General features: G+C 33.2%; 1 protein-coding gene across 1 annotated transcript; it reads right to left on the bottom strand.

Annotated features, from left to right (window-relative positions):
- Nucleotides 1–3,850: 3,850 nt before the first annotated feature.
- Nucleotides 3,851–20,685, bottom strand: LOC120348950 (transmembrane channel-like protein 5). The gene is made up of 8 exons (XM_039444878.1): nucleotides 20,078–20,685; nucleotides 13,623–13,661; nucleotides 13,285–13,405; nucleotides 12,173–12,282; nucleotides 9,665–9,827; nucleotides 9,202–9,335; nucleotides 7,837–7,995; nucleotides 3,851–4,836 (listed from the first exon to the last, which is right to left on the bottom strand). Exons 1-8 carry the CDS (start codon nucleotides 20,683–20,685, stop codon nucleotides 4,608–4,610), a joined length of 1,563 nt encoding a protein of 520 aa, XP_039300812.1. The 3' UTR covers nucleotides 3,851–4,607.
- Nucleotides 20,686–21,214: the final 529 nt, after the last annotated feature.

Raw genomic sequence — 21,214 nt, 5'->3', positions numbered from 1 at the left:
TTGGCTTCATAAGTTTTTTTTTTGATTTGGATATTGATTTGCACAATAATTGTTCCATTCACAAAATAACTTGTTCTGGCATCAGATAATATGAAAATCCTGATTCCATACTTAGCAGGATTGCTTTTCATATAAACTCTGTACCTGAATTTTCCTCTGAAAGGCAACAACATCTCATCAATCATTGTGAGAAATTGGATTTTACCTAACCTACGAACACGATTAACCTACAAAAACGAGTCAAGAAAGTGAAATAAAACCAGAAATGTTGAAATCTGCAACACAGCAAAAAGTTACACTTCTACCCTGGCGGGGTCAAAACTGACCCCAGAAGCCTCTGGACAGTGAATAAGTACACATAAATGCACGGTTAATGCCATGTGACTGCCATCAACTGGGATTACATGAATGCACGGCTCCATATAATGACACCTCGTGGAGGAATATGAAAATAAAAACGTTTGGGGTCAAATTTGACCCCACCAAGGAAGTTAAGGGGTATTTGAGACTGGTCAGTCACTTGTAATTCAATAGTCAAAATTCTTTATTACATATTCTTCAAGAACAGTAATTGAGAAAATGTTAGAAGTAAATGAGTAGTCAATTGTAATTGAGAATAGTCAATATTGTATTTGAGAAGTGTCAAATGTAAATGAGAAGATATTAATTGAAAATGGGAAAAACGATCACCTGATATTCCCAATTACATGTGAAGACATCTCAAATACAAATGACTATTCTCAATTATAATTGATACTTTCTCAAATACAATTGGAAAAGGGTTAGTTCAGTGGAATGAGTTATAGTGATTCCACTAATTTAAATATATATATATATATTTTTTTTTCAATAAAAATAATTTATAACACTTCTTTATAGGCATACAGTATTTAGAAAATTGGTATGTTATGAGGAAGAAGAAGAAATCCATCAAAAAACTGAATTCAATATTTTATTTTTAATTTACGTGAGGAAGCTCATTGAATCTTGGACTTTCAAAATGATGTAGGCCTATCGTTTTTATTGGATTACCAATCAATCTCTAACTAACGTTCTGTGCTGTACAACGTCTCATATTGCTCTTAGTAGCACCTAATAAACTTTCAAGAACAAGACACAATGAACTTGCCGTCCTTGAAGTTGGAAATTTTTTAGAGTCTTCTTAATGTTAGAAGCACTATATGAGTCCTACTATCCATGTTCTACGAAATTATACTGAGTTGTGCATAAATATAAAAATGTATTGTATATTTTATAATAACATTGCAAAAAATGAACCGGAAAAATTATAATATCTTCCTTACATCATGTGAATTGGAATAATAAATCATATATTAAATCATTTACTATGAATAATGTATTTATAATCAAATCATTTATTTGCCATCCAATAAATACATATTCAAAACAAATAAAAGAAAATACATAATTTTATAATCAAAAGTATAAAATAATAAAAATAGAAAGTAAGCATAAATAATACCAAATCATAATTAGATACTTTTCATGTGTAATTTGGCATCACCAGCAAAAGGAATTAATCCTTGCCCGCTGGTGAGAGTTGCAAAGTTATGCTTGAATAAATTGGTTACATTGGTTGTTTCCTGGTTTTACACAAAATAATAGAGAAAAAAAATCCACGCTTTAAAATATGTTTTAAAAAATTAGATAATGCTTTCAATTGAAAAGAAATAGTTTTCTATTATCCAATTTTTTAGTATTTTGTAATTAATTCTTGCTTCCAGATCAAAAGGCAATTCATTTATGAATCTTGTACGTATATAAATGAGCTGTCCTCTAACTACTGTTAGTTTTGTTTTTATAGGTTGTATTTGTTCTAAAATCATATTGAACTACCTATATCATTTAATAAAAGTTTGTTTTTATACTTAATAATATATTTTGCTAAATATTCTAAGTACAATTGCCTTACAATCATCACATTAAATTCTTCAAATAGCAGATTAGTTGGATGCAATCGAGGTTTATTCAATATTGTTTTAATAATACACTTTTGAGTGATAAATACGTTAATTAAATGACTATCGAAAGCTCCACCCCAGATTATTATCCTATAATGATAATAAATAAATTTGCATTGGCTTAGGCTGTTATGGCTTATCATTCTTTGCACTTCCACTAATATAAACAGCTTCATTTTGCATAAATAATCTAATATAGGTTCAATTTCAAGAACAATATTTTTATTTTGGTGTGGAGCAATGTTACGTTGAAATTTAATTAATTCTAAACTTTATGGGAATTAGTTTTAAAGCTTCAGAGTTAAAGCGTACAAATGAAAGGGTTTTGAAGTTTTATATTGTAAATTATTTTGGAATACCATTAACATTTACTGAGCTTCATATCATCAATCATATACCATTAACATTTATTGAGCTTCATATCATCAAAGTAAAAAATACTTTGATATAGATAGTCAGGTCACGAGAATTGCCGTTTTCATAAACATCGATTTCTTGTAGACAAGTTATGCTTCCAGTCTGTCAAAATAAAACCATCGGTGTCAAATGAAACAGCTCGATATCGTGCCAATTCTGGATCTCATCGTTATTATTCCCGGTGTTGTTGGATTCAAAATATGATGTTGATGAATGGATCACTCATCAAAGGTGTCGGCAGACAGATGCAAAAGCTTAGTGTTAGCCGGGCATCGCTCTGTCATTGAGGGTTTTGAGCAGGATTTCGTCAGTAAGATAGTACGGTACTGTGTGTTCCAAGGAATTTTTAAAATGTTTAGTTTAGGGCCGAGACCCAAAAATCGTCGTTTTTTCATGGCAGGACAGGAAGCTCTCCGATTGGGTTGGCGTATCGAGAATCAGCCAATCCGAGAGCTTCCTGTCCTGTGGTGCCGTGCCGATTCTTCTGAAAAAACGTCTCAGCCCTTATGGAAAATAAATATGGCGTTTTTACTCTCAAACCGTGAGTGCGGTGTGGATGATTTTGAACAGTTGCACACTCATTTTTAAGCAAACACATGTTTAAACTAAATTATTAAGCCAAGCATTTTTAAACTCAAATTTATATTTTTCAACGATATCGGCCAACATAATTATGTGGTCGCAAAATCGGTGTTTGAAAGCGGGTTGGTTGAAATTGAAGCGTCTTGTGGGGAAATACAGGTGTTGGGTGTTGACCTCGATTACTCTCGCAATCTGTTTAGCACTAGCCGGCAGGGCGGCCAACTATACGTTCTCTTCACTAGCCGACCTTTTTCTCATGAAAACCATCCTTTACTATTTCAAACTATACAAATACCTTTTTGACATATAATAATTGTAACAACCATCTGGAGAAAAAACCTCTTGATAGCTCAATTTATTGAGATAATTTTTGTGGGATAATGAATGAAGTAAGGTAGTAGCAGTTGATAGTATCACATTTCAGATCTTTTAATATAACTTCAAACAATAAAATTCCAATCTGCTAAGTTTTGACAATAATACTGTATTGACTAATGAAAACAATATGACCAGCATGCATCAAATCATTTATCTCTCTTACAAAGAAAAAAAATTCGTTAGATTCGTGAAGATACGATTTTACAAAGCATTAATGTTAGGAGAGCTTACAATAATATCAACTATTACAACCTCTATAATAAAAAGTTAAAATCACAGATTATTAAATTACATCATGATGTATCTTTCTCCATTCATATTGAGCAAATTCTTAAAATTTTCAAGAACTAGATAGAACCACTTTGAAATTGAAAGAAAATCATTTATACTAGATTATGAAAAATACGAGCATACTCAACTTATATTATTAAATCTAAATTATTCTGTTGAAATTGTTGCAATAATGTCAACTTTTGTTTCTAATAGTATTATTATATCACATTTTTCAATCTTGGCCGATCTAGAACTTAAGAAGGTTGAAAGGCACAAATTTAAATTACGGTTTCATTTCAAAAATTCTAAAATATATTATAAAAGAATACCGTACGCCAGCTATCAGAGATCATCCCAGTCAATTCATTTGCTAATTCGTCTAAGGGGAAAAACGTTTATTCAGTAAACAAAAAAGAGGTCTCAAAAAAACTAAAAGAATATGGAAAATACTATTATTTATAATAATGCAAATCTAGTCAATCTGCTTTAGAACACTAAGTACGTATTATCATAAATATATTTTTCCTAAATTCACATTCCGTATAAATAACTTCTTTATTATTAGTTTTTAAGAAAGTACGTTTAATACTGATCATTTTCAAGATCTTCGAGTTTGAGAAAATATCAATGAATGTCATGAGATTATTACTTCTTTTTATCCTAATATAAAAATTATGTCAAGATCAAGTTGAATGAAGATGTTACAACATGAGAAGAATATACTTTTCTGAATACATAGTAAGTTGTATAAGAAGTTCAGCTAGGCTACTTTTAGTTATAAAATATAAAATTTCTCACTAGCTATATTATTATTGAAAACGTCTAAAGTTACAAAGTTCTAAGTTTTAAGCACAATTGAAATCAATGAGTTAGATCACTAACTAAAAGCTTTGGCAATACGAGATTCGTTGTTAACAGCTATAAAATTGTAAAACTATTACGAATTCGAAAATCACTATTAGTTATAAAATGGCTTCATTGTCTAAAACTATTTTGATGTTGGATGAAGAAACCAGGCGATGGCATTGGCGTCTTGCGTTGTTGCGGCTGACTGCCGGGTCTCGACTTGCGACCGCCCGTCAGCAACGAGATCTGCGTCAGCAGAAACTCCTTGTCCTTGGACTCCGCCACCAACATGCCTCGCAGAATTTCAACCATTTTCATTTGTGCCAACGATTTCTCTCGAAGATAATAAACGCCACCGCTGAAAAAACAATCAAACTTTGTTAGTCGGACAAACTAAAATTGAGTATAGCTCAACTCCAACTGGTAAAAATAATAATTCAAAAGTTATGAATTTCCAAATTTTTCGGAACTCAATAATAAATATTTAATTTGCAATCGGAGCTATGCCGCTATACCCAATACAACACAGGCCTGGTTGCACAACAGCCGGTTAAATTTTAACCGTGATTAATTTCACGAGAGCCAATCAGAGAATGCGTTTTTGAAAAGACGGCTTTTCTGATTGGTTCACGAGGAATTAATTACGGTTAAAATTTAACCGACTGTTATGCAACCGGCACAGAGTTATAATCAATATGATATTTCAATTTATTTATTCAATCATTCAAAATTGTCTATCATTCTACCAATTTATCTCTATAAATAAATAAATGAATAATTACACAACTTTAAGAAGAGTACCACAGACATATTGATTAACCAGTATAATATTGTTGTAACTTACATTATAATTGTGATATTTGCGTCATGTATTGGATTAATAATGTGTCAAATGGCTGAATTATTAATATTAGACCAAGTCAAATTACTATCTTTTTGAGAATAAATGCTATGTTATATTGAATAAAAATCCAAATAGTTGATACATTCAATCCTAGTAAAAATGTAATCGACGAGATGGATGTTGGTTGAATTAAATAAGCTTTTTAAAGAAAGAAAAATGGGGAATAGATATTATCTAAATTTTATAAAATTGTTAATAAATTGAAATCCAAATTAATAGAACTATTTTTTTATTTATTTTTTTTTTTTTTAGCACTACAGCCCAATATGAGCTTTGGCCGCCTCCACTACAGCTCTCCACGCTTCTCGGTCATCTGTTAATTGTCTCCATCCTCTATATCCCATTTTTTGGAGATCGTCTCTCACTTCATCTTCCCATCTTATTCTCGGCCTTCCTATCTTTCTTCTTGAATGTAGCCTCTCCTTGAATATTATTTTAGGCATTCTGTTTTCGTTCATTCTACAGATATGTCCAAACCATCTAAGCCGCTGTGCCTTAATAAATTTTACAATATTTCGGCCTTTTATCAATGCCTCGAGCTCTGAATTAGTTCTTCCCCTCCACTCCTCTCCTTCTTTAACTGGACCATAAATCTTTCTTAGGATTTTCCTTTCAAAAACGCCTAAATGGTTTTTGTCTTCTTTTGTTAACGTCCAAGATTCACAGCCGTATGTTACAACAGGTCGAATTAGGCTCTCATATATTTTAAGTTTCGTGTTTCTACATATGAGCCTGTTCTTCAAAAGTTTCATGTTACTGAAGTATGCTCTATTTCCAACCAATACTCTTTGCTTTATGCTGTAACCCATCTTGTTCTCGTTATTTAGTTCAACCCCCAAGTAGCTGAAGTTCCTTACACCTTGAAAGATTTTATCTCCAATTCGGAGGTTTTGTGGAACTCTTCTTGCTTGACTACTTGATATTTTCATGTACCTCGTTTTTCTTTCATTCACTATCAAGCCAATCTTATTCGCCTCTCTTTCTAGCAACAAATACGTTTCCTGTAGGACATCTTTCCTTCTTGCAATTATTGCTACATCGTCCGCATATGCACATACCTGATACATTCGGTGGAAAATATTTCCCCTGTCTAATCCTTCAATAGCTCTATGCAATGCAATATTGAATAGGATTGCAGATAGTCCATCGCCTTGTTTGACACTTGTGTTAAATTCAAAAGTGCTGCTCCTTCTATTACCAATTTTGACCATTGCTGCAGTCCTACTCATTGTCATTTTTGCTAGACTAATGAGCTTTTTTGGTAAGGCGTATTGCTCCAATGTTTTCCATAGCTCACTTCTCACTATGCTATCGAAGGCTTGCTTGAAGTCAATAAATAAAATATGTAAATCCAGGTCATGCTCATAAAACTTTTCCGCGATTTGCCGGATTGTAAAGATTTGATCTGCTGTTGCCCTTTCTGGCCGGAATCCGCATTGATATTCTCCAAGCACTTGTTCTGTGTAGGCCTTAATTCTATTGTTAAGAATACTTGATAAGACTTTATAAGCTACACTGAGAAGAGTTATTCCACGATAGTTATTACAGTCCAGTTTATCGCCCTTTTTATAAATTGGACATATTATACCTATGTTCCAATCTTGAGGCATAGTTTCATCTCTCCATATCATACTTATCAGCTCATGTATTCTCTTGACTGTGTCATCACCACCATACTTTATCATTTCTGCCGATATATTATCTTGGCCACCTGCCTTTCCATTCTTCAGGTGCTTTACAGCCATTTCTTAATAGAACTATTAAGTATTATAAAGACAAAAAATGCGAATATAGACAACAGAAGAGAGTGGCCTTCAGCTATTTTCTCTATTTTAAATATTCTTAGTTGCGGAAGCCTTCAGGGTATTTTTTGACAGAACAATTAGCCTAATTCAGATTTTCGTTTGACCAGTATAATTAACTAATTAAGGTTTACGAATTATGTGATAATAATGACACTAGATGTTTGAATAAATTATTCTATTATCTGGACTCAATAAAATATCACCAAAATTTTCAGTGAAAAATATGATTCTAGTAACCTTACTACAGTCCAATACTTAATCGATTCTAAGTGTTGGATAATCATAATGGCATTTCATGGTTTCAACTAGTTACAACATAAATTTTTTCTATGTAGTATAGGCAGAGAATCACCTTCCTATAACCTTTCGGTGGAATTTACCAAAATTAATAGTACAAATTGTAGGCCTACATAAATTAAAACTAGATCTGAGTTAGTGAGTTCCGGAAGTGATCTATTGCACTACTCATCATTATTATTTTATATAAAATTATGGCTTCACTAGGACTTGATGCCGTTAGAGGTATCAGATTAACAGTTATGATGTTTTTAGTAGGCATCGACGACTAATCTTGGAATGAAGTTTTTGCAAACATCAGTAAGTGTATCAATGCAACTTCAAATTGTAAAAATGTAATAAATGCACTCACCACATAGATAAAAGTAAACCAGCAACTACTCCCGGTTTTCTAAGAAACATTATGAATGCCCAAAAGTCATTGCCATGACGTAGTTGAAAAACGCCCTCTAGAATCCTTTCATACATGTAAACAGATCCTTTCAACGGACCGCAGTCTGATGTTTTCACTCTGAAAGCAACAAAATTCCAATGTCCAATAATATCATAAAATATTAAATAGAAAATATAAATTGACGACTTTTAGATAAATTATTTTTTCAGAACTATACAGTTTATTTCATTTATGTGTAACTCGATAAAAAAACACTAAATTCGCTGTAGGACAAACAACCACCATTATCACGAAGAAAATATAATAATATGTATTCAAGAACCTCTTAAATTATTACGTTATTCCGAATAATAATGATTGAGCAGAGTTTCTAGAATAATGTAATGTGTTGAAGCTCCCATATAGGCTTGTCTGGGGAGTACCTAATAATTTCGTAATAGATGTAATAATTACATTACAGATAATTATTATCTGTGTACAGAAGAATCAGCTATGTACAAACTTTTGAATTCTTCAACAGACCATTCAATATACTTTGTATCTGCGTTTTTGTATGCATCTAATGTAAATAATTTTTTTATGTAATTTATATTTACTTGTTGGAAATCAAGTACCTAATTATTTACGAAATAAAAGAGTATAGAGGTACGTGTGAATGGAATGCATTGCTTGTTTGTTTGCAAAAATGCGGTACTCAAATTTCTAGGAAGAAGTGACATAACATGAAAGGCTGGCCTTGTCTCATCATAATGCTACAGGTTGAAATGCAATTCTACAGACGCTTCCATAAGTGAGAGGAAAGGCAGATCTCTCACTTGAGGCCAACACAGAAATAGCCCATAATATCAATTTCAAAGTTTGGCCTTGAGGCCGTATTTGAGCTGGGCCTTGAGTAATTCAAGTTTTTCAAATCAACCACTATTTAGGGCTACTCTTGAATAGAAATAAAAATCCAAGTACCCTTGTTAACCCAAAATTGTTTACCCACAACATGCTTCGGACTTGATAATGACATCATAGCCAAAACATGTTTTGAGTAAACAATTCAAAAAGGGTACTTGGATTTTTATTTTTAAAAATAAAATTATTTTTATTTTTAATAACCTACATTATAATATTTGGACAATTTAAGACAAAATTAGAAAATGAAGAAGTTTTGGGCGATAGCCTGTTTTTTATTTTCCGACTACTGTATTGTTTACTCTATCCAATAAATTACTATTATTTTTGTTACAGTAGAAATAAAAATTTAAAATACTCATCTAAAGGTGTTCAAGTTGAATACTGTGTATAAAAACTAGTTTTAGCTGTGCAAATACTTACGAAGTAATGATGTAGCCAAGATTCATTAGAACAGCCAACAGTGATATAAAAGATAAAACCAAAAATAGCGTTTGAGCTTGAGCCGATCTCCAGTTACTACTTGATGAAGGAGCACAATTATACAATAGACTGACCTGTAATAGAAAGTATTCGATAATTTACTAATCAGAAAAAATAATCCATTTACAGAGCTAGCTACTATTTCTATTGTCTCAATCATTGATTAGCTTGGCATTTTTCAACTTGTTTGAAATTGTTGGGAATCGAGTTGGCCCTACTCAGATCTAAGAATGGTTGAATATCTGCATACTACAATCAATAAAAAATAAACGTATTTTATTTTCACCAACATTCATGTTAAGAAGCAGCAGTAAAAAACTTGACAGTAAGGGAAAGATGCAGCAATAAAATCTGACGTTAGGAACTTGAGCAAATTGATATTAGAATAATTGTTCCTACTCACCTTTTTCACATGAAAACTCAAGAACAGTTTGAGTACTATTACTAATGATAATGGTGGACTGAAATAGAAGCCGACCCAGAACAATGTTTGGTTGTAAATTAGATTTAATGTGTTTCTGGCTATATCGAATTCAGCCGCTAGAAGCAGTTCCTTGCAAATATGCCTGAAACAAAATAATATACATTGTTGGACATTTGAAAAAAGTAGAAAGGTATATGGAAAAGTATTAATACAATTGTTACGAATACATCGAATATATTATAATACAGAGTGAGCATAAATTATTAAACACATTTCATAGGTGAATAAAAAAATAACGAATAGTAGTAGCGCGCCTATTTTTGTGGCAAACATTAGTGTAGCTGTTATAATTTGTGATGACCTTCATCGAAACACAGTCGGCTCATTGGTGGGGTGACAGAGAGTCAGGAAAAATCTATGTGCGTTCTGTGATTTTGCGAAAGCAAATCGATTATTGCTGTTCAAAGACGTTTTCGTTTACAGTATGGTCGTGAAAAATATGTTGCATGCAACGACTTATGTAATATTGATGATCTGAAACGAAGAATTGAAGGCGTAATTTAGGACAGAAATAATCCATAAAACTCTGGAAAAATAATCAACAATGTAAGGCGTGAAATTGAATATCGTCTAGATATTTTATGTGCAACAGAAGGTGCTCACGTAGAAATTTGTTGAACTTGTCATGTGTTATAAATAAAACCATTTGTAATTGGCTTTTCAATATTCATGTAAGTACACTTATTGTTTATTTTTTATTTACCTGTAAAATGTGTTCAAAATGTATAAAATTATGTTCACTCTGTTTACAAGACCTAATTAACTGAAATCTGATTAATTAAATCATGGATACGAAGCATAGAAAGTAAAATTTAAACAGAAAAATAATGGTTTCAAGCAAAAATGAGCATCTTCCACACTGACAAGCAATAATTTTGCTCGCAAAGTACCAAGCCATTATTGTAGAAGTTCTTTCACACAAACTTGGAATCCACTTTTAGGTCAGTGAGCCACATACACGAAATTTATATAATATGGTGTGAAGAACAGGGTAATAGGCCAGTAGAACGAACATTCTTCACCAATGTTTTGACTAAAGAAAAAATAATCATTCATAAGCCTAGAAAATATTAATGTGATGTGTGCTGCGGTTTCAATTTGAAGTCGACGATACTCACATCAAAATGAAAAATGAGGCAAGACAATCTAAAAATAAAGCAAATGTTGTAGCAGATGACTATTATCTAGTATTGACCATGGAATTGCAAAATGGTTTACTTTGATTGATTGAAACGCCCCCATCAATGAAGTTGAATGAATTCACCTCATGCATTATAGATTTCCTATCTAAAAATACGACAAACAACCACAAAAAAGTTGCAATCATATCCGATGGATGCTGCTATCAAAATAGAAACAGAGTTTTAGCCAGTGCACTGTGTGAATTTGCAATTAAACATACAATTATAGTAGAACAGTATTATTTAGAAAAATGACTTAACATGATGGAATGCGAGAGTGTCCACGCAACATTGAAAAATGTTTTTGTTTCACCATTGAATTCTCCAAGTGATTGCATAGTACAAATGAGGCTGGCAAGGCCAAAACAATTCTATAGTTTTCATGTTGTGGATTACACATGTTTTAAGAATTATGAACCCACAGCAGCTTTGGCTTCATTGCGCCTAAAAAAAAAAGTAGGAGATCTAACAATGACAAACATTCGTGCTCTACGTTACTGTTGTAATGGAGACACTCTTATCAAAATGCGACAAAATGGGTGGTTTGAAAACTTGCCACAGCGGAGTGAGAATAGGAATGATAACACTCCACTTCGAAATTTGTATGACAATCAAATTCCATTTACATCTTTAAAATGGAAATGCCTACAAGACTTGAATGAATGTCTTCATTCTAAAGGATCACCACCATTTTTATGAAATGTTACCACATCATTCGAATACATGAACAATTTTTCTACATCTAATCTTACAAAAATTGCATTTTATATTTTACACTTGATTAATTGAAAAATCATTTACATTAATTTTTATATTTAAATAAGAAAATGATTATAAAAAAATGTTGACTTGATATTAAAAAACCTCCTATGTGATATATTCATAAATACAAAATCATCCAAGTGCAAGCTGTCTAAAAGAGAAGCATTAGAATTGGAAATGTAGGTAATTTTTATCTGAGTTTTAGTTTACAATAATAATTTTAAGTGATTCTTAAGAATCGAAAATCCTGAATAAAATTAACTGGAACCTTAAAAATTAACAGCAGGAACGTTTTTGGTGTCTCCTGAAAAATTGTCCAACTTGATTGATCACTGAATGATAAAGTATAGAGAATTGAAGTGGTATAATCATTTCAATGACTAATTATGTATTATTAAAACAATAAATTAATTATTATAATTATTATTTGAAAAAGTAAGTCTCAATAAATAGTTTAAAGAGAGATCATTGAAAAAATACCTACCTTTGAAGAATACTACGTAGAAATTCGACACATGTTAAAGCTACTCCACTGAGTAAGAAATCCATAAGAATTAGCCTATAGACAGCTTGACCCAGTGAAGTTTCCCAGCACTAGAATTAAGACAAGAAAACAACAATAGATATTACTTTGAATCCGATTGAAAATGGAGAGCAAATGAAAAAATCCTTTTCAAGTCTTTGGAACACCCAAAAAATCGTATTACAATTATTGACTTAAACGATGAATTGTAATTTATAGTTTAATCGAATTGAAAAATTTAGTTGGTTCAATCTATAGAGAGATTCCAAAATATTAATATTAGTTATGAGATTTTATTTAAATACTTGATATCATCTCATCACTTAATGCTCAATATTAGTAATTAAGCTTAGCGGTTTTGTAGTTTACACCATATCTTTGGGATTAAAGGCTGCATGGATTTCAACACGACTTTATAAATCCCTTATTCGAGTGGACGCCCTTATTGACAATCTTCAAACTTGATCGCGAGCAGCAATCGGCGTTGTTTGATTAGTTTGATTGCATTTTAGAAGGCTATTTCAAACTATATCAAATGGATTTTGAAAAAATATTGAGTAGAAATTGCTTAATTTATTGACTTGAGGTATCCATCCTTATTCTTTCCAGTTTCTACTCTGAATTCTGAATTTCAATAAATCGTATAGTATAGAACTGACACTTTTTAGTTGATTTAATCTATTAAACTTCAAAATATGTATTAAAACTTTTTAAATATACTTTAAATGATAAAAAAAGATCCAATGCAAGTATCCAATATCATTTATATATAGTCTGTTGATAGAAAAGAGAGAAAGCAATAACAAAGTTTCCTCTTATGTGCGTAAAAAGTGATGAATCGTATACTGTTAATAGCTGAACTCAAATACCAGTTCACAAAGCTTTTATTCAGTTCAGTACTTCTGACTTCTTACAGCTCATTTCCAACTCTAAGATCTGTTTATTGAATCGGTCTTGCTGGTTCAAGATCCATTTTCACACGCATTTGTTAGTTTGCATCGTACCTCTCTGCTCCTAAAACAGACTGTAGGAGAAAATAGAGAAACATATAAAAGATTTATGTGTTAACTGACCTTTGAAGAGCTCCTTCCTAACCAGAATATCACAAGTACAGCTACAACTACACATTCCAAAACAAATGTCCGAACCATGGTTATATACAGCGATGTGCGTGGATCATTGTACCTCTCAAACCTAAAATTAACAAAAACAATAATTTCATCAATAAATCAATGCAAACAATAAATTAATATCAAACTATACTCAATTGATAATGGTAGTTTTCTGCCTGGTTTTTGTTTTAATTACAAAAAGTAGCTTTTTTACAGCAGACGCGTTTTTAAGCAATGAAATCAATGTTCAGTTGACTCGAATTAACTTGATACTAGAAGCTCATTATTAAGCTACGTACACATATTCGCGCTTCCAACCAGCAGCACCGAGCACGCTCCTCCCTCTTACCGCCCTCGTACCACCATCGAACCACAGACGCACCGCCCACGCACCCATCATGAACGTTATGGAAGATGTTAGATCTTCTCGCGTTCCCCGGTCGAACGACTCTTGCTCGCCGGTCGATCATCAATCGCTCTGCTGGAGTGACGTTCGGTTGCGGAGCAGAGCGAAAGTCTGTACGCACCTTTAGACAAACCACTCTGTCTCAGACAGCACCGTATCGCGCATGCGTTAGCAACGGGTTTTTCCCGTTCCATTCAGTCAGATCTTTGAATGTAACGTTCTTTGTGATGATGGTTACCGAGCACTGTAACTGGAGCCAATCGTCATTCTATTTGATGAAGATATTATTATCCAATGATGATTTATCATTAAATTCAATATAATAATCAATATATTATCATTTTATTTAATAAAAGAAAGAGTACCTTTGAAAAATATAATTAATAAAATATAACAGTTGTTATTTAACTAATGTTAAAAAACACTATAACAAAGTCAGCATATTGTAATTTCAAAACAAAAACCGAACCCTCAACCTCCCCTTTCAGATTTAAAACATCAATAAACATAACTATTTGAAAAACCTCTAATCCCTTCCAGCATATTGCAATTTCAAAGCAAAATCCTAACCTATCTTTCCACCTTTGAAATATCAAAAAGCATAATTCTACCTGGCCCCAGCCCTTTCTAGTATATTGCAATTTTAAAGCAAAAACCTAACCTAAACTTATGGAACATTATTAAATATAATCCAAAAAAAACCTAACCACTAACCCCTAACCCCTTCTCATTTAATAATTTAGATTTTAAAGCAAAATACTTACCCCCTAATCAATCCTTTCACATTTGAAATATCAAAAAACATAACTCTAACTGCACCCTAGCCCCTTCTAGCATATTGCAATTTCAAAGCAAAAACCTAACCTATCCTAATAACACATTATTAAATATAACCTGAATAAAACCTAACCTCTAACCCTTTCACATTTAATATTTTAGATTTATTCGTCATCTTTTAAACAAAACATAAACATGTGGTTCATTTCATGAACATGTTCACAAACATGTGGTTCAAAGCAAAATCCTAACCCCCTAACCTATCATTTTACCTTAGAAACATTAAAAAACATAACTCTACCTAGACCCTAGCCCCTTCTAACATATTGCAATTTCAAAGCAAAAACCTAACCTATCCTAATGAAACATTATTAAATATAACCTAAATTAAAACTAACCCCTAACTCTTTTCATATTTGTTGAACGATAGACAAGGATAGCAACACCATTGCAAATCGTACACTACCATTATAACGTGGACCTCACTATAGATACTCAAAGAATACTTTTGAATAACTATGTTATAACTGTGACTGTTGCTGGCCGTTACTCTGTTTCTGAGACAAAGAGAAGCTGCTATTATTAGTATCCCCAGGAGCATTGAAGCATTCTCTGAACGCTGAAAAAATCCAATGTATGTGTATATGAGTCTAGAAACGCACCCTGAAAGAGTTAAAAATGCCTTTAAAGAATTAAAAATGCCTTTAAGGCCAATCCAGCGCTAAGATACAGTGCCATTCAACTAACTCTGATGGTCGCAGCAGAAATGTGCAAGCAAATGAGAACTGGTGCCAACTAACAAAACTGTGTGAAATGTTTTTTTTGTTATTTGACGTATAAGTTTCAACTGTAGGTTTGATGTAACAAAATAATGTTAAGAAGAGTAGAAACCCCGATATTCATTCATATACACACTATACAGGGGTGTTTCAGAAGTAGTGTCGAACATTTTAGATCAGGGCTCTCCAACCTACGGCCCGCGGATAGATTTTGTCCGGCCCGCCGAGAGTTATTGCAACAGATTTTTTTAAATATATATTTTTTCGCACCACTTGGATGTAATGAGCTGGTTTTCGTGCGTCATATGGAGGCCGAAAGTGATTGTTTTCTGACCAGCCCGGTAAAATTTTTACGGCCCTAGGGCTGTAAAATAGCCTTGAAGTAAGCTGATTCTGATTTGATGTGAACATGTTTACAAAATAGTTTATGAAACGGAATCATTTTATGCTTATAGAATTATTGAATAAAGTATTTTGCAATAAGATACTATCATTTTATTTGGATGAATGAAATACAAATAATATATTATAAACTATTCAAATTTAATTTTCAGAGTATAATGGAATCTAACCTCAAACCTCATAGTACTGCGTTTATCACAAAACCTGGTGGATAATTTTGGAACTACTTGGGCCATATCCATGGTGCTGAACGTTTTCACAAATAGTTTATGAAACGGAATCAGTTTATGCTTCTAGAATTGAATAAAGTATTCTGCAATAATATACTATCATTTTATTTGGATTAATGAAATACAGATAAGATATATATTATAAACTATTCAAATTCGATTTTCAGAGTAGGATAGAACTTCTAACCTAAACTTCCAAAGTCGACAACAAGCATTGTTGACGTAGACATTCAGATTGGCAAAATTTCAAGTGTGCTAAAACAGCTGATCAAAAAACTTTTCATTATTGTTTATTATTCAATAATAATTAAAACATTTATAATAATATCATCTTATTGTCATTTAAAAGAATAAAAAAGTATAAACTCAACCTCTTACATAATTGAACATAATCTTTTAGGTTATTTAGACAAATCAGAATAAAAAATAAAAATACTTGGACAATTTCCTGATATTCAGATTACCTCAGATTTGCTAGAGCTATGACCATCCACTTTTGCTTTGGGAAGTGCTTAATAAACAATATATATATATATATATATATATATATATATATATATATTGTTTATTTTTGTGTGTGGCGAAAAATAGCGTTTGCACCACGGGCAAAAATGTTTTTCCGGCTCTCGATCTTTTCTAGTCCTCGGCCTAAGGCCTCGGACTTAAAAACCGATTTCGGGCCGGAAAAGTCTCATTTTCGGCCCTAAGTGCGAAATATACTATTACACATTTTTGACAACAACTGTGAGTTCAGTACTCTTCTCTTACTCGCCACTCCATTTCATAATGAGTGTAAAATTAGCTGTAAACAAGCAGCGATCAACCATTTCGAGATATTAGTAAAAGGTCTGCACGGACTGTACATGTCCCTGTTTGAACGCTACAAACAAGGTAACCTACTCCCATTTTACAGTTCTCTCCCAGAAAAAGACTTTAGAAATATAAAAAATCATGCTCGAGCTATGTTTTCTCTTTTTGGATCTACCTACAAGTGTGAGCAGACATTTTCAAAAATGAAGTTTGTTAAATCCAAATACTTCCTTGTCAGATGAACATTTGAAATCAATTCTAATGATCGGAACCACAAAGTTTGATCCTAAATGGGCGGACATTTCAAGTGGAAAACAATTTCTCACTAAAATTGAGTATTCTCTTTCAGCATGATAAATTTATGTAAATTCATGCATTATCAAGTTTTCTTATGAGCTTTTTAAACTCAATAAATTGGCCTTTGTATTAAAATGAACTGACTAGGTTTGTTTCTTCCTACTTGAACATACTTAAAACTCCTCATATTATTTTAATGGAAATATAACTAGTAGTTCTGTGAACAGTAGACCTAGCTCAGTTATAAGCCACAGCCTCCTCTAATACTGTCAGTCAGAGTAAATTATGTCCTGTCCTGTCGTATCGGCGGGATATTGGTGTGTAAAAAATAATGACTTTTTGGGTTGGTGTACCGACAATGCTGATAATTTGTTGTGAGCAACTATGCTACTATCATTAAAAGCAACCGAATTGAAAGCAGAGAAAAGTCGGGAGAAAATACTATGCTATTTCGAGTTATCAATTGCATGCCTCATTGAATGCAATTAATAGCCACACGTCAGCTGATTTTTCATCAAGCTACATTGAGATATTAATTGCATGCAATTAATAATCCACTCCACAGCTGATTTATAATCAATAATTCTATAGTTTGATTTCTAAGGTAATATTAGCGTTCGAAGAGACTCCTTTTCCTTTCATATTATCCTTAAACTACAAAATCTCAAAAAAACCTTATACATACGTCGACGCGAAATTCAAAAAGGAACATACCTGTCAAATTCCATGAAAATCTATTGCTGTGTTTCGCTGTAAATGCGGAAAATTTAAACATAAATATAAATATATAAACATAAAGAGGAATGCAAAACCGTCGACTTGAATCTTAGACCTCACTTCGCTCGGTCAATAATTTTACACCCCTTAAATCCCCCATCGTGTGTGTCCCCACAAGTCAAATTCCACGTACATCCTAGTTATTGGCCCTCTAAGCCTCCCAAGAATTAACAATGTGGCCCTTGGATAAAAAAGGTTGGAGACCCCTGTTTTAGGGTATTGTTCCTGAATGATAAGAGACTGCAAATGTCGTATTCACGAAAACCGTTCACTTTATAGAAAATTTACAAGAGACAAAAACGTTGGCAAATTTTATCAAGATTTCAAGGATACCTCATTTATTAAGATTGGTCGGAGAATAACAGAGAAATTAATTATTTTCGCATTGCATGCATGACCACTTTTCACAATTTAAACATCAATATTACATTTTTACTTTCCTTGCCCTAGTACCATAGGTGAGGAAAGTATTGCTTTCCGAAAAAAATTAAGGTACCCCAATTTCTACATTTCTATACGTTTCAAGGTCCCCTGAGTCCGAAAAAGTGGTTTTTGGGTATTGGTCTGTATGTGTGTGTGTGTGTGTTGTGTGTGTGTTGTGTGTGTGTGTGTGGTGTGTGTGTGGTGTGTGTGTGTGTTGTGTGTGTGTGTGTGTGTGTGTGTGTGTGTGTGTGTGTGTGTGTGTGTGTGTGTGTGTGTGTGTGTGTGCGTCTGTGTGTGTGTGTGTGTGTGTGGTGTGTGTGTGTGTGTGTGTGTGTGTGTGTGTGGTGTGTGTGTGTGTGTGTGTGTGTATGTGCGTCTGTGTACACGATATCTCATCTCCCAATTAACGGAATGACTTGGAATTTGGAACTTAAGGTCCTTACAATATAAGGATCCGAAACGACCAATTTCGATCAAATGCAATTCAAGATGGCGGCTAAAATGGCGAAAATGTTGTCAAAAACACCTGAAATAGTCATTGATAAGCTCTATCAATTGCCACAAGTCCCATATCTGTAAAAATTTCAGGAGCTCCGCCCCATCTATGCAAAGTTGGATTTTAGATTCCCAATTATCAGGCTTCAGATACAATTTAAACGATTCGAGTGGAGAAGATTGAGCATAAAAATCTCTACAATTAATGTTGAGTAACATTTTCACCTAAAATTGAGATTAAGTTCGAAATTCGAAAAAATGTGATTATCAAATTGCAAACTGTTGGCAACTGGTGATTCTATCAAATCATTCACTATAAAGAGATAGCAGACCTCGTATGTCTCCAGCGTCCTGTCACCAGCTGGCTTAGATCTTTGTTTATAAATAAATAAATAAATAAATAAATAATCATTTTATTTGTTCATGGACCAGCCATACAAATACAGAAATACAGTTAAATAGAGATACATGCACAACTATTCTATAATTCCAACAATAACCTCCAATAGAAATGAATTCTAAAGTAAAGTGTTAGTTCGTGAGAGAGCACGATTTCACTCTCTATGTCTGTTATAAATGTCTCCACTCCATGTGGATTATCAAACAATCAAGACTTATAGAACAATTACTGCATAACTGAAAATTTATAACATGAAATATTGTATCAAGACATCAATGGAATAATTATAATTTAAATAAATACTTAAAGAACACAGCAATATCACAATTATAGATCAAACAATACTTCATAGCATATTACCAAAATTTACAGGAACATTAACATTACATTATAATACTACTTTGGATTGGTACAGGTACTTTAGGACAGGTACATTACTTAATAATTTTAACTACAAGGTTTCAAGCTATTGAATAAACTTACAGGCATTCTAATGAGTATAATGATGGTAGTTAAGTCAGAACGATTGATTTACAATAAGACTACACTAAACTTGGGTGGAAATTCAATTTTTCAAGCCAAACAAAATGTGATTAATTTACTTGGGGCATGCAATAGCAATATTATCACACATATTTTATATGAGTTACAGGAAATCCCACTTGTGAAATCACGTACTCAAGTATCAACACTACAAATCAAGAAGCGAATATCAATTGCTTTTACTACATAAAGGAATACTCTATTTATTTTCCTCTCACTCAAATTTGATAGAAGTACCATTACTTTGTCGGCATCTGACACAACATTTTGGATGAATTCGCCAAGAAAGTAGGAACGAATAGAGTTATACATTGGACAGCGTACTAAGAAATGTTCTATATCTTCTCTCTCACGAATATTACAAATAGGACAATTCGACATACAGTTCAATTTTGTACCTCTATTATTAACATACAAGTAAATGATCACATTAGTGGCCATTCGCAATTGAGTGATACAACGGACTTTGACAATGGGCATTTGGAATCCAAGCTGCTCACCCATCTTGAAATTGGGATTTAACTCTCTATAGTGAGGGCAATTCATAGAGCTGAGTGCTGCTCCTACATCTTCCGCATACAAACTATCTGCGTGATTACTGAACAAGATTCCCTGTACAGCCTTCAACCTGTGAAAAAGGTCAGCTCTATCTCCCCATGCAATTACGATACCCTGATCACCGCACTTTTTCTGGAGATGAGACAACCATCCCGAGGCTCCATGTATATTGTTCTGCTCCAGTGCACAGTCCAACAACACCGAGAAACAGAGTTTAGGGTATCTACACTCAGACATCTGTAGGACCCTTAAAAGAAAACCAAAAGTTCTCTTCAATAGAATGTGACTGAGCCTCAATCTGCCCAATTCCAAACGTACCGCCCAACTCGGTGATGTGACATTCAACAGAAGAACACGTTTCAGAAAATACAACTGTGCTCTTTCCAAAACGTCAGCACAACCAAGACCCCAAACTTCAGAGCCATACAGAATCGAAGGCAGCACTACCGCATCGTAGAGTTTCATCTTAGCATCCCATGTGTCAGACTTGGCTCTTCGAAGAACCTGGACGACTGACTCTCCAGTAATTCTCGCCTTCCTAATTAAGCCTTCACAGAATTTCCGGAAGCAACCCGACGCATGAAAGTCTACTCCAAGGTACCTATATCTGCTGACTATCTCTACTTCCTCACTGCGATAGTGAAATGATAAAACTTTTTTGCAGCCCCTAGCATGGAAGGTACAATTTTTGTTTTTTCAATATTGACAGTCAGCTTCAGGGATTCACAGTAGTCGGAAAGACAATTTAGCTTGTTACGCAGGTCCACCTCACTATCTGCAAAGATGACAATATCATCAGCAAACAGTAACATCAATATGTCAGTTTGGTTTTTCAATGGAATGCCATGGAAGCCTCTTCCCCTAAAAAATGACTCAATATTTCTCAAATAGCAGGAGAACAAAAATGGACTAAGTGAATCCCCCTGCAACACTCCTTTTGTAACTTCAATGGGGTCTGAAGTCCTATTCTCGCTTCTCACAACCAATGAAGCCC

The sequence above is a fragment of the Nilaparvata lugens genome, unplaced genomic scaffold (assembly GCF_014356525.2).
Source record: "Nilaparvata lugens isolate BPH unplaced genomic scaffold, ASM1435652v1 scaffold5710, whole genome shotgun sequence".
NCBI classification, from domain to species: Eukaryota; Metazoa; Arthropoda; class Insecta; order Hemiptera; family Delphacidae; genus Nilaparvata; species Nilaparvata lugens.
The sequence above is the reverse complement of the archived record's forward strand: the minus strand, read 5'-3'. Positions and strand labels throughout refer to the sequence as shown.

Excerpts from the sequence above, each read along its gene's own strand:
- LOC120348950 (XM_039444878.1), bottom strand. The coding sequence starts at position 20,685 with ATGAAACTCTACGATGCGGTAGTGCTGCCTTCGATTCTGTATGGCTCT. Across the intron at positions 13,662-20,077 it reads ACTAATGTGATCATTTACTT|GAGCGTGCTCGGTGCTGCTG; the intron begins GTATGTTAATAA and ends GGTAAGAGGGAG. Across the intron at positions 4,837-7,836 it reads GGTTTACTTTTATCTATGTG|CGGTGGCGTTTATTATCTTC; the intron begins GTGAGTGCATTT and ends TTGTTTTTTCAG.